Raw genomic sequence first — 14,086 nt, 5'->3', positions numbered from 1 at the left:
TGGGCTCAAGCGAGTCTCCTGCCTCAGCCTCCCAAGTAGCTGGGACCACAGGCGCCCGCCACAACACCTGGCTATTTTTTGGTTGCAGCCATTATTATTGTTTGGCGGGCCCAGGCTAGATTCGAACCCGCCACCTTAGGTGTACGTGGCTGGTGCCTTAGCCGCTTGAGCCACAGGTGCCGAGCCCAAAATAATAATTCTAATGAGATTCGTTAGAAAGGGAGCAAGGAGGGCAGAGCCTGTGGCTCAGTGGGTAGGGCACCAGCCCCATGTACCGAGGGTGGCGGGTTCAAATTAGGCCCCGGCCAAACTGCAACAACAAAATAGCTGGTCATTGTGGTGGGCGCCTGTAGTCCCAGCTACTTGGGAGGCTGAGGTAAGAGAATCACCTAAGCCCAGGAGTTGGAGGTTGCTGTGAGCTTTGTGACGCCACGGCACTGTACCGAAGGTGATAAAGTGAGACTCTGTCTCTATGAAAAAAAAAAAAAAGAAAGAAAAGAAAGGGAACAAGAAAGAGAACAACATTACAAGATAAAATTTAATAAAGGCGAAGACTTCACTCTTAAAAACTAAAAGGTTTTCTCAGTAACCCTAAATTTACTAACAATGTCCTATTTCATCAAGTTTATTAGCTTAGATTAGAACAGTAAATCCATCAATCCTTACATATAGATAAGACTCTGCTTTTAAAGATTCAAAAATAGGTTCAGCACCTGTAGCTCAGCAGTTAGGGTGCCAGCCACATATACCAGAGCAGGCGAGTTCAAACCCAGCCTGGGCCTGCCGAACAACAACTACAACCAAAAAAAATAGCCAGCCTTTGTAGCAGGGCCTGTAGTCCCAGCTACTTGGGAGGCTAAGGCAAGAGAATTACTTGAGCCCAAGAGTTTGCGGTTGCGGTTGCTGTGAGCTTTGACGCACAATACTCAACCAAGGGTGACATAGTGAGACTCTGTCTCAAATAAATAAATAAATATTCAAAAATAATAAGCTTTTTTTTTTTTGGTTCTGAAACAGTCTCATTCTGTCATCTAGGCTAGAGTGCACTGGTACAATTACAGCTCACTGTAACCTCAAACTCTTGGGCTTAAGCGATTCTCTTGCCTCAGCCTCCCAAGTAGCTCGGACTACAGGCACTCTCCACAATGCCTGGCTGTATTTTTGTTGCAGTTCCCATTGTTGTTTAGGAGGCCTGGGCCAGGTTCAATCCCACCTGCCTCGGTGTATATAGCCAGCACCCTAACCACTGAGCTACAAGCATCGAGCCTACATCAGACTTTTTGGACTCAAATGATCCTCCTGCCTCAGCTTTCCAGGTAGCTGGGACTACAGGTGTATGTTAACATATCCAGTTATTTTTTGTAGATACAAAGTCTCATGATTTTGCTCAGGCCCATGTCAAGCTCCTGGACTCAAGGAATCACCTGTCTCAGCCTCCCAAAGTACTAGGTACTAGGATTCTAGGTATAAGCTACCATGCCTGGCCAAAAATAGTAAAACTTTAAATGAGAAAAGATTATTATCAAAATGAAGAAGAAAAAAAAAAATTTTGGAGACTAGAGTCTCACTCTGTCACCCTGGATAGAGTGCCACGGTGTCATCATAGCTCACAGCAACCTCAAACTTCTGGGTTCTAGCGATCCTCTTACCTCATTTTTAGTTTTTCTTTCTTTTTTTTTTTTTTTTTGAGACAGAGCCTCAAGCTGTCCCCCTGGGTAGAGTGCCATGGCATTACAGCTCACAGCAACCTCCAACTCCTGGGCTCAAGCGAGTCTCCTGCCTCCGCCTCCCAAGTAGCTGGGACCACAGGCGCCCGCCACAACGCCCGGCTATTTTTTGGTTGCAGCCATCATTGTTGTTTTGGCAGGTCCGGGCTGGGGATTCGAACCCGCCACCTTAGGTGTACGTGGCTGGCGCCTTAGCCGGTTGAGCTATAGGCACCGAGCCCATTTTTAGTTTTTCTATTTTGCCTTGAACTCCTAAGCTCAGGCAATTTGCCCACCTTGACCTCCCAGAGTGCTAGGATTCCAGGTGTGAGCCACGGCACCTGGCCAACAGAAAGGAAATTACAGGAAAATTTCTCCATGTGAATAAAGTATGGCAGCAAGAAAACCAAGCAGTTTTCAGTCTCATTTTAAAAACTTTACTCATGGCTCAGCGCCTGTGGCTCAAGTGGCTAAGGCGCCAGCCACATACACCTAAGGCGGCAGGTTCGAATCCAGCCCGGCCTGCCAAACAATCACAGCTGCAACCAAAAAAATAGCCGGGCATTGTGGCAGGCACCTGTGGTCCCAAATACTTGGGAGGTTGAGGCAGGAGACTCGTTTGAGCCCAGGAGTTGGAGGTTACTGTGAGCTGTGATGCCAGGGCACTCTACCCAGGGGGAAAGCTTGAGGTTCTGTCTCAAAAAAAAAAACAAACTTTACTCATTTTGACATATCTTCCTGTTTTGCCTAATTAAATGTTCATAGATGAATATGATCTCAAATTATCTTCATACCCATTCTCCGTAATTATTTCAACTAATCAAGGACTATCAATTGCTTTCACACTGAGATGTTACATTTTAATGTAATGGTAAACATTTAATTTATGAACAAGAGTTATCAAATTTCCAGTATTTCTTTCTTTTCATTCTATACCACATATAACACTAATAAAAAATTAAGAACAAATTTATTTTAAAAACTCATTCCTTGCATACCATAGAGAATTTAAGTTAATTTTTGTTACTGAAAATAAAATAGACATGACTTCTAAAACATTTCTCAGAAAAACTGACGTGAAACAGTATAAAGAGGTAGTAGGTACAGGTGTTAGCCACATGCACCAAGGGTTCGAACCCAGCCCAGGCCAGCTAAACAAGGACAAATGCAACAAAAAAATAGCTGGGCATTGTGGTGGGCACCTGTAGTCCCAGCTACTTGGGAGACAGAGGCAAGAGAACTGCTTAAGCCTGGGAGTTCGAGGTTGCTGTGAGCTGTGACGCCACTGCACTCTACCAAGGGCAACATACTGAGACTCTGTCTCAAAAAAAAAAAGAAAAAGTATATTTGGAAACAAACTCTAAAGTAAAATTTATGACTTTAGATTTCTATTACTTAAAGTGTAACTAAAATAGAAACAGTACAGTAGAACCTCTTTAAGTTCACCACCCACGAGATCATAACTAATCGGTCAATGTATGGAGATGGTCAACATAAAGAAGTAAGCCCGCTGTACTGATACATACATATGGTGCAGGTCTGGTCTATAAAAATTATATTAACGTAAGGAGGTGATAAGTGTAAGCAAGTGATCAACTATGGAGGTTCTACTGTATTTGTAACAGGCAAAAGAACATTGAACTGTCTATTCTATGCCAAATGCACTAGAAATTTTCATGGTATCATTCTAAATCCAAGTAGCTTCATTTCTCAGATAATGGAACAAATTAAGAAATACTTTTTTTTTTTTTTTGTAGAGACAGAGTCTCACTCTATTGCCCTTGGTAGAGTGCCGTGGCATCACACAGCTCACAGCAACCTCCAACTCTTGGGCTTAGGTGATTCTCTTTCCTCAGCCTTTAGCTAGGACTACAGGTGCCTGCCACAATACTTTATTTATTTATTTATTTATTTATTTTGAGCCAGAGTATCACCTCAAACACTTGGGCTTAAGGGATTCTCTTGCCTCAGTCTCCCACACAGCTGGGACTATAGACACCCACCACAACTCCCAGCTGTTTTCAGAGATAAGGTCTCCTTCTGGCTCAGGCTGGTCTTGAACTCATGAGCTCAGGGAATCCACCAGTCTTGGCCTCCCAGAGTGCTAGGATTACAGGTGTGAGCCACAGCACCAGCCCAACAAATACATATGTTAAATGACATTCTCAAAAACTCAATCACTGGGCCCAGTCTGGTGGCTCTCGCCTATAAACCCCACTCTGGGAGGCCAAGGCAGGAAAATCACCTGAGCTCAAGAGTTCGAGAACTGCCTGAGCTAGAGGAAGACCTTCCCTCTTAAAAAAAAAATAGCCGAGTGTTGTAACACACACCTGTAGTCTCAGCTACTTGGGAGGCTGAGGCAAGAGAACCGCTTGAGCCCAAGAGTTTGAGGTTGCTGTGAGCTATGACACCATAGCACTCTACCAAAGGTGACAAAGTGAGATTCCGTCTCAAAAAAAAAATTAGCCATGCACTGTAGCAGGCGCCTATAAACCCAGCTACTCCAGAGGCTGAGGCAAGAGAATTGCTGTGCCAGGAGTCTGAGGTTGCTATAAGCTACGATGCCACAGCACTCCACCAAGGACGACAAAGTGAGTCTGTCTCAAAATGAAAAAACAAACAAAAAAAAACTCTATCACTATAAACAGTGTAAGTGGTATCTGAGTCAAGATCTGATTCCAAAATATGTATCTTTCTACCATCCATACTGCCTCCCAGTATACACAAACCAAAAAAGCAACGTCTTTCAAATTTGCAATACTTAGAAGCTTATCTCAAAGAAACTCAAAACAAGTGTCAAACTTTGAAGTGCGGCTGAGAAACATGCTTTCAAAGTCATTTTAACAAGTCAAACTTTAAGCATGCCAAATTCCCATTAGAGCTCAATTTTCTACTTAAATCTTTTTTTTTTTATTTTTTGAGACAGAGCCTCAAGCTGTCCCCCTGGGTAGAGTGCCGTGGCATTACAGCTCACAGCAACCTCCAACTCCTGGGCTCAAGCGAGTCTCTTGCCTCCGCCTCCCAAGTAGCTGGGACCACAGGCGCCCGCCACAGTGCCCGGCCATTTTTTGGTTGCAGCCATCGTTGTTTGGCGGGCCCGGGCTGGGGATTCGAACCCACCACCTTAGGTGTATGTGGCTGGCGCCTTAGCCGCTTGAACCACAGGCACCAAGCCTCTACTTAAATCTTAATAAAGCCTGTTTGCTTATTTTATCCTCCAGTCTAACTCCAAAGTACCTTTTAAAAATTTCAAAAATCTTACCTATACAAAAGTAAAATTTCTGCACTTAGTATATATATATATTTTTTTTTTTTTTGAGACAGAGCCTCAAGCTGTCCCCCTGGGTAGAGTGCCGTGGCATTACAGCTCACAGCAACCTCCAACTCCTGGGCTCAAGCGAGTCTCCTGCCTCCGCCTCCCAAGTAGCTGGGACCACAGGCGCCCGCCACAACGCCCGGCTATTTTTTGGTTGCAGCTGTCATTGTTGTTTGGCGGGTCTGGGCTGGGGATTCAAACCCGCCACCTTAGGTGTACGTGGCTGGAGCCTTAGCCGGTTGAGCTATAGGCACCGAGCCACTTAGTATATTAATATCTGAGTTAACTATGTAAATTTTTTAATTGTAAGAGGCTTTAAATGCAACTGCTAAGGTCAATGCTTTGAGCAATAGTAGGTTAAGTACATGTTTTCTTTTGGATATGTGGGATTTAATACCTCTTTATCAATTATGTAGTAGGTAGCAATTCACTTAGTAGCTCCTCATAATAGGAATATAATCCCCTCAGAAAAATAACCAACAACAGACACAGAGACCAAGTATCTGAACTATCTATGATATATTTATAACAATCTCAACTTACCCTGAGATTCTGGTAGCCATATCCAATAAAATGCTTCTCCATTCTAACTGCTCAAATCTCCAAATCCGTGCTGTTCCATCTCTGCTACCACTTAGGAACCTTTAAACATTCAGGGAAAGTTCTTAAACTCAGATACTTGTCACCAAAAACTACAATTAAATCAAAAATTGTTCACATAGCTGCCTTGAAAACAGGTGAAGCTGCAGGTGTTAATTCTAAAGACAAGTAGGTATTCAGGGCATATCAGAATGGAAAAAAGAATGGTATGCTATGATTTGCCCGGCCATGTGAAAAAAAACACATTTCAAACTCAACCAATAGCTTTTCAGACAAACTGAATTTTGAGAAGACAATGTACAAGAAGTACCTAGAGCAGGGGAAAAATAAAAAAACTTTTAATGTATGGGAAAATTAATAAAAATAGAAGCTCCATTTTAAGCAACGTCATCTTAATTCATCACCTATTAACAAATTAAGGCATAAAAAAATTTAGTTTAGAAAAGGTACCTGACACAATGGGGACAAAGAAGATACAATTTAAATAATAATTTGTTGCAGGGAAACAACACAGTGTTTGGTCATTTTTTTTTAAACTACTCAAATATAAGAAATTTCTCCTCCTTAATTTTTTTAGTAAATCAGACATCGGGCCAAAGAAAAACTACTTTGGTCACAGAAACCTGCAAAAACTATAATTCTAAAACTTATATTTTATGTGTTCCCCTCCCTGTTCTAGACACTTTTCATTCAATTAATATATTTACCAATAAATGCCTGCAACATACAAAGTAACAGTGACTATAGTTAATAGTAATGTATTATGTTATTTTAAAATTACAGAAAATTTTCAGTGTTCTCACTACAAAAAAAGGATGTGAGGCAACAGATGTTAATTAGCTTGAGTTATTCATTCCACAATGTAAGCATACATCAAAATATCACGCTGTATCCCATAAATAAATACAATTATTATTGTCAATTAAAAATAAACTTTTAAAGACTACTACTAAAGGGAATATATATACAAAATGATATAACAGTTAAACTACTATACATCGTATTTTATTTGCCTAAAAACACACAAACACCAACACACACTTACCGATCACCATTGTTACAAAATTGGATGCTATCTACTTTATCCTAAAAGGGGAGAAAAGCAAATACAAAATGATCACCGACAGGGTATTTAAATTAAAAACAAAACAAAACAGTTTCAGTGTTAGAAGCACATTTGCTTCAACAAGCAAAATTTGCACTCAAGTTGCTTAGCCCTATCAGTCAACTTGTTTTGTAGTTTTAATTACAAAGGCTATGAACCTAACATGACTGCTAAGATATAGCTCTACTGTCAAAGAAGCAACAACCTCTGCAGGCAACAACCAGTAGGAAAAAAAGCCTTGCTTCTAAAATTAAAGCTGTATATATAATTACAGCTGTTTAAAATTACTTACGTGAGGCAGCGCCCATAGGCTCAGTGGGTAGGGCACCAGCCACATACACCCAGGCTAAGTGGTTCAAACCTGGCCGAGGCCAGCTAAACAACAATGACAACTGCAACGAAACAAAACAAAACAAAACAAAACAAAAAGAAAATAATAATAATAATCACTTAAGCCCAAGAGCTGGAAGTTGCTGTGAGCTGTGACGCCACAGCACCCTACCCAGGGCAACAACTTGAGACTCTGTCTCAAAAAAAAAAAAAAAAAAAAAGACTTACGTGAAAATGAAATGTGTACAAAGTTATCAAAGTATAAACACTTTAATGCAGCTAAAAACAACATTTGGGCTGGGCGCTTATAGCACAATGAATGGTTAGCACACCGGCCCATGCAGCAGGGGTGGCGGGTTCAAATCTGGCCTGAGCCTGAAAAAACGAGGCATTTGATGACTACTTCTGAACAAAAAATATTAAGTGATTTGAACCTATGTTCATCAAATAATCTCTGGATATACGCTGGCTTCCCTAAAACCTTCTATAGAAGTAAAGACGACTAGACCCCTGACCAGTATTCCAGAATATTGATAGTTTTCTATCTTACCATTCTTATTTCATGAGCTTATTTAAGATAAATAGGCCCACATAGAGCTAAAATAGCCACTATAAAATATTAACACTCTCAAAATGCTATTTTGAGTTGCCAATGAAGATACCTCCCCCCTTTAAATATAATTCCTCCTGGGCCAGGCATAGTGGCACCCACCTATAATCCTAGCACTCTCAGGCTCCGCGCCTGTGGCTCAAGCGGCTAAGGCGCCAGCCACATACACCTAAGGTGGCGGGTTTGAATCCAGCCCGGGCCCCCAAAACAACAATGATGGTTGCAACCAAAAAATAGGTGGGCGTTGTGGCGGGCGCCTGTGGTCCCAGCTACTTGGGAGGCTGAGGCAGGAGACTCGCTTGAGCCCAGGAGTTGGAGGTTGCTGTCAGCTGTAATGCCATGGCACTCTACCCAGGGGGATAGCTTGAGGCTCCGTCTCAAAAAAAAAAAAAAAAAAAAATCCTAGCACTCTCAGAGGCCAAGACGGATGGACTGTCTGAGTTCAGGTGTTCAAAGCCAGCCTGAGCTACAGCAAGACCCCATGTCTAAAAATAGCTGGGCACTGGGCGGCGCCTGTGGCTCAGGGAGTAGGGCACCGGCCCCATATACCAGAGGTGGCATGTTCAAACCCAGCCCCGGGCAAAAGCTGCCAAAAAAAAAGAATCAATCGGGCGGCACCTGTGGCTCAGAGGGCAGGGTGCCAGACCCATATACTGAGGGTGGTGGATTCAAACCTTCAAACCCAGCCCCAGCCAAACTGTAACAAAAAATAGCCAGGCATTGTGGCGGGCGTCTGTAGTCCCAGCTACTCAGGAGTATGAGGCAAGAAGTTGCCTAAGCCCAGAAACTAGAGGTTGCTGTGAGCTATGATACCACAGCACTCTACCAAGGGTGATAAAGTAAGACTTTGTCTCTACAAAAAAAAAAAAAAATAGCTGGGCGTTGCGGTGGGCATCTGTAGTCCCAGCTACTTGACAGACTGAGGCAAGAGGATCACTTGAGCCCAAGAGTTTGAGGTTGCTGTAAGCTATGATGTCAGGGCACCTTTACCAAGGGTGACAAAGTGAGACATTGTCTCAAAGAAATAAATGCATAGATAAAATTCCTCTTATGCTTAAGTTAAAATTAGAATAGAATTAAACAAAACCCATATTGCACCTAGACGTTTCCATTTTATAAATATACAAAAATATCCACATTTTGACCATCAAATTCAGCAAAAATTTAAAAGAATGTTACAACCAACATATTATCTCAGAAATGCAACTATTACTGAATACTTAATAAAATAAACACCAAAAAAGTTGTAAAATTCATCTGTTTAAGAAAAATAAAAGTAATATTAGAACTAATAATTATTTACCTTAGCAATAATAATAGGAATAATAAACAATCTATAGAATTTTAAAATGTAGATGCTTACGGTGTGGCTTTCAAGTTCTGCGATTTTTTCAGGTGCTTCAAAACCCAAAAAGTACATTCTGATTACATGATCAGTACTACCTGTGGCTAAAAACATACCACCTGAAATAAATCAAATTTCTATATTAAAATATAGGAAAAGCAAGATTCCCTTATTACAAAACTAAGTTTATCTCCAAAGAACCATTTCCTAACTTTTACATAAAGAATTCAGAAAACTGTATTTGCAGCTTTAATAAACCAAATTAACTGAATCTGTAAATGTTCACAATCTCCCTCTGTATTAAGTGTGGCAACATAGGTCCCACTTTAGTGCCATGCTCTAAAAATACTTAAACAATAGGGATTCTGCTTTCTAAAGAACTTTACACACCTGACATTAGCTCTGGAAGACAAAGTTCACTTATTGAGGTTTTCAGACTTTTATGGGAGAAAGGTTACCACACAAGTGTTCAGTGAAAAGAAAAATGATGACAACCAAAAATGTCTGCGGGGGGGGGGGATTTTATCAAGATATTACATGCGGAAAGCAAATTTAAACTACCAAAACTATGCAGTTTAGCCCGTTAAAGAAAACACAATTTTGGAATATACACGCGGGGCACATGGCATAGAAACTGCTCCTACAGACATCTTAAGTCTCCTCTTTGCCAGCTATCTCTTGTATCACTCACACCCTGATTACTAACAGAAATCAGAGAGATAGAATGACAGACTGGAAGACAACAAAGAGGCTAATTACACGAACATACATTTTACCTAATAAAATGAACATCAGAAGAAATTTACCATCTATCTCATAAAGGTTCTTAACAATAAAGTGGCCACTTAAATGCTAAAATAAAACTACGAAAAAATTTATTAAAGAAGTTCTTACCAACACTAAAAGAGGAACAAAGCATTTGCACGCCTGGCCTAGGCTTTTCAGTAAACTTCAGGGGACGTGGACTTTAAAAAAACAAGAAAATACATTAAAATACTTTAGTTTACCACATTTAATACAGTTTAAAATAATGGCTTTAATTTGGCATATTTAGGCCGGGCACGGTGCCTTATGCCTGTAATCCCAGCACTCACAGGTTCAAGACCAACCTGACCAAGAGCCAGACCCTGTCTCAAAAAAAAATAGCAGGACGTTGTGGCAGGTGCCTGTAGTCCCAGCTACTGGGCAGCGCCTATAGCTCAAAGGAGTAGGGCGCCAGCCCCATATGTCAGAGGTGGTAGGTTCAAACCCAGCCCTGGCCAAAAAGAAAAAATTATAAATTTAAATATTATAATCTCTCTTCTTCTTTTTTTTCCTCAAGAGATGGGTGGCAGAGGTCTTGTTATATTGCCTAGGCTAGACTTGAACTTCTGGGCTCAAAGAATCCTCTAGCCTCAGCCTCCCAAGAAGCCAGGAACCACACACAAGTATACCATGCCTGGCTATACCTTATTGTACACCAAATTATTTCTATATATGCTATTATATCTGAATGGATTTTAGAAAACACTAACTCCAATCTTCATGCTAATCCTACTGCACATAAAGCATAGGCCTACTGACCCCACTGTTTTGAGCAAAGTAACTCACAGTCTAAGTCAGCAGTTCTCAACCTATAGGTCAAGACCCACAGGAACTGTATTAAAGGGCCGCAGCATTATGAAGAACCACGCAGCATTACTGAGAACCACTGGCTAAGTGAACCTTAACATCAAGCTTGCAGAACAGGATATGGAATCACCAGGGAATACAGCACTGCCCAAAAGAAATGAAATGCAAGCCACATATGTAACTTTAAAAGAAGCCGCACTTTTATAAACAGAAAATTAACTTTATTTCATTTAACTTGATACATACAAATGTAATTATTAATAACATTTTAATGAGAGACCTTAGATTCTTACATATTAAATACTTGAAAGTTTCCAGTGTGTATTTGACACTTCTATTACAACACAACTTAGTTTTGTTTTTTTTTTCATTTTGCAGTTTGTGGCCAGGGCTAGGTTTGAACCTGCCATTTCTGGTATATGGGGCCAGTGTCCTACTCCTTTGAGCCACAGGTGCCTCCCCACCTCCCCCTAGTTTTTTTTTTTTTAAGACAGAGTCTCACTTTGTCAACCTTGGTTGAGTGCCATAGCATCATAGCTCACAGCAAACTCAAACTTTTGGGCTCAAACGGTTCTCTTGTCTCAGCCTCCTGAGTAACTGGGGCAACAAGTGCTTGTCACAACACCCAGCTATGTTTAAGAGACAGTGTCTTGCTCTGGGTCAGGCTAGTCTTGAACCTGTGAGCTGAGGCAAGCCACCTGCCTCGGCCTCCCAAGTGCTAGGATTATAGGCGTGAGCTACCACATCAGCCTCACAACTTAGTTTTCATCAAAAATATTTAATCTATATTCAGATTTCCTAAAACTTACTGTTGAAAATTTCATATACTCAAGTTGTTCAAAACATACACAAAATTGAGTATCAATTTTTTTAATTTAAATTAACAATTGAGTTCCTCAATTGCACTGGCCACATTTGAAGTGCTCAATCGCACATGGTTAACAGCTATCAAATTGGACCAGTCTATAACCCACATCTTAAAATTCTCAAATGTTCCTGTCAAAATTTCCCATTATATTCTTAACAGTACATTTCAAATATTACAAAATGTCTCACTTTGATTTCACAAAACTATGCTAAGCTAGAAAAGCTATGCTTCTTTTACATATCCAACTATCTAAATAATAAACTGTCAACAGTAAGTCAATATGATACGTATGTTGTATATAATAAAAATTAAGTTCAAAAGTATAAAGGCAACCACAACACATAATTTGCTTTTATAATCAAACATCATTTCATTAGACTCCATTGGAACTGAATAAAAAAATAAAATGTATTACATAATTAAAGTCACTTACCTAAATTTCAGGGATTCTAAATCCCACTGCCAAAAGCAAACTGTCCCATCAGCACCAGTAGAAACCATGTATCTTTGAGAGCCTTTGGCCATTGGACTAAACTAAAAAGTAATAATATAGACAATTCAATTTCTAGAGCTCTTACTAAGTTATAGTTTAACAGTTTTAGTTTTCCAAAGTTAACTTTAATGAACATTTAGGGCAATAAAATATAAAAATATAAATATCATAGTGAAAAATCATAACCTATTAACTTATACACAATATGATTTCAATAAGACTATTTTCAGAACAAAACTGGAAACATCACAAAGTGAAGATCTAGTCCTATTAAATATTAAAACATATCATAGAGCCTTAATAATTAAAACTATCAGGAACAATGAAAGAATGACCAATAAAAAAACAAAATCTAAAAATGAACCCTATTCTAAGACTTAAGTAGGAAAAAGACAGTATCTCACATCTGATAGGTTAACAATGGATCACTCACTACATAAATGGTACAACAACTGTGCATCTCGGAGGAAGGTAAATCCATTCTTTAGACTGTATATCAGGAGAATTCCAAATGAATCAAAGACTTAAATATTTAAAAAACAAAACCATAAAAGTATTGTTAAGAATTACATCATAACTTCAGAACAGGTCTAACATTTATATTTAATAAAGAACCAAGTGTGCTAAACAAGCTAGAGAAAAGAAGGGATTAAGTTCAGACATCCAGGGGGGTTCAAACAATGGACAGAAAATATAAATAAGGAAGGCAGGGTGCTACAATTCTAGCGCTCTGGGAGGCCGAGGCAGGCAGACTGCCTGAGCGCAGGAGTTTTAGAAGAGCCTGAGAAAAAGCAAGATCCCATCTTTACTCAAGTCTGGGAGTTGAAATTTAAAAAAAAAAAAAAGTCTCTATCTTTACTAAAAAATAGAAAAACTAGCCAGGTATTGTGGAAGGCACCTGTAGCCCCAGCTACGTGGGAGGCTGAGGCAAGAGAATCGCCTAAGCCCAAGAGCTGGAGGCTGCTGTGAGCTATGACACCACTGCACCAAGGGCAACAAAATAAGACTATCTCTAAAATATATATATATATATACACATAAGATAAAATATCTGGGGTCTTGGTGTGTGCCACACCTTTTGGGGACAAGACATGATTGTAAAAGGGTCTTTACCTAACAAATGCAATCAATGTAACCTGGTTTCTTGTACCCTCAATGAACTCCCAAAAATAAAAAAATAAATAAATATGGCTCAGCACCTGTAGCTCAAGCAGCTAAAGTGCCAGCCACATACACCTGAGCTGGCGGGTTCGAATCCAGCCTGGGCCCACCAAACGACAATGACGGCTGCAACCAAATAAATAAATAAATAAAAATAAAATATCACAGTAAAATCTGCAAACTTGCACAGAGTACTTTAATAACCCTAAACAAGCCTATCTACAAAAGAAAATTTCTACAATAAGTCACCTGTGTTCTAAATCGAATTCTCACATATACAAGTAGTTGTGGCTCTCTTTGTTCATCACACTTACATCATTGTGTATTCCTGGGTTGATGATGTATTTTTTTTAATTAAATCATAGCTGTGTACATTAATGCAGTCATAACATACTGTTTTCTTAATAATAGCTTTAGAACATTTTAAAATATAGACTATCAACCTCAAACTCTTGGCCTCAAGTGATCCTCTTGTCTCAGCCTCCAGAGTAGCTGGAACTATAGAAACCCACCCCAGCACCCAGCTAGGTTTTTTTGTTTGTTTTGTTTTTTACTATTTTCAGTAAAGATGAAATCTCGCTTTGCTCAGGCTGGTCTCGAACTGCTGAGTTAGCCTCCCAGAGTGCTAGAACAGCACCTGGCTGTCCTTATTTTTCTAAATAAGCTTAGAAGCTGGCTTACTCCATTAAAACAAAACAACTGAGATTTCAAATATCATATGAGATTTGTAATATCATAATTAGGAATGATATCACATCTTTATAATACTGACTCTTTTGATTCAGAAATAGGCATTTTCTGGCTTGGCGCCTGTGGCTCAAGTGGCTAAGGCACCAGCCACATACACCTAAAGTGGCAGGTTCGAATCCAGCCCGGGCCCGCCAAAACAACAATGATGGCTGCAACCAAAAAAATAGCCGGGCGTTGTGGTGGGCGCCTGT

General features: G+C 40.0%; 1 protein-coding gene across 1 annotated transcript in view; it reads right to left on the bottom strand.

Annotated features, from left to right (window-relative positions):
• BRWD1 (bromodomain and WD repeat domain containing 1) overlaps positions 1 to 14,086 on the bottom strand; it is a 129,163-nt gene that overhangs the window by 90,618 nt on the left and 24,459 nt on the right. Inside the window, exons 9-13 of the mRNA XM_023519584.1 lie at positions 11,925 to 12,025; positions 9,907 to 9,977; positions 9,031 to 9,131; positions 6,668 to 6,708; positions 5,566 to 5,664 (exon numbers count right to left, since the gene is read on the bottom strand). Coding sequence (XP_023375352.1) covers positions 5,566 to 5,664; positions 6,668 to 6,708; positions 9,031 to 9,131; positions 9,907 to 9,977; positions 11,925 to 12,025 — 413 coding nt within the window. The remainder of the gene's footprint in view (positions 1 to 5,565; positions 5,665 to 6,667; positions 6,709 to 9,030; positions 9,132 to 9,906; positions 9,978 to 11,924; positions 12,026 to 14,086) is intronic.

The sequence above is a fragment of the Otolemur garnettii genome, unplaced genomic scaffold (genome assembly GCF_000181295.1).
Source record: "Otolemur garnettii isolate 467f Iridium unplaced genomic scaffold, OtoGar3 scaffold00180, whole genome shotgun sequence".
Taxonomy (NCBI): Eukaryota; Metazoa; Chordata; class Mammalia; order Primates; family Galagidae; genus Otolemur; species Otolemur garnettii.
The sequence above is the reverse complement of the archived record's forward strand: the minus strand, read 5'-3'. Positions and strand labels throughout refer to the sequence as shown.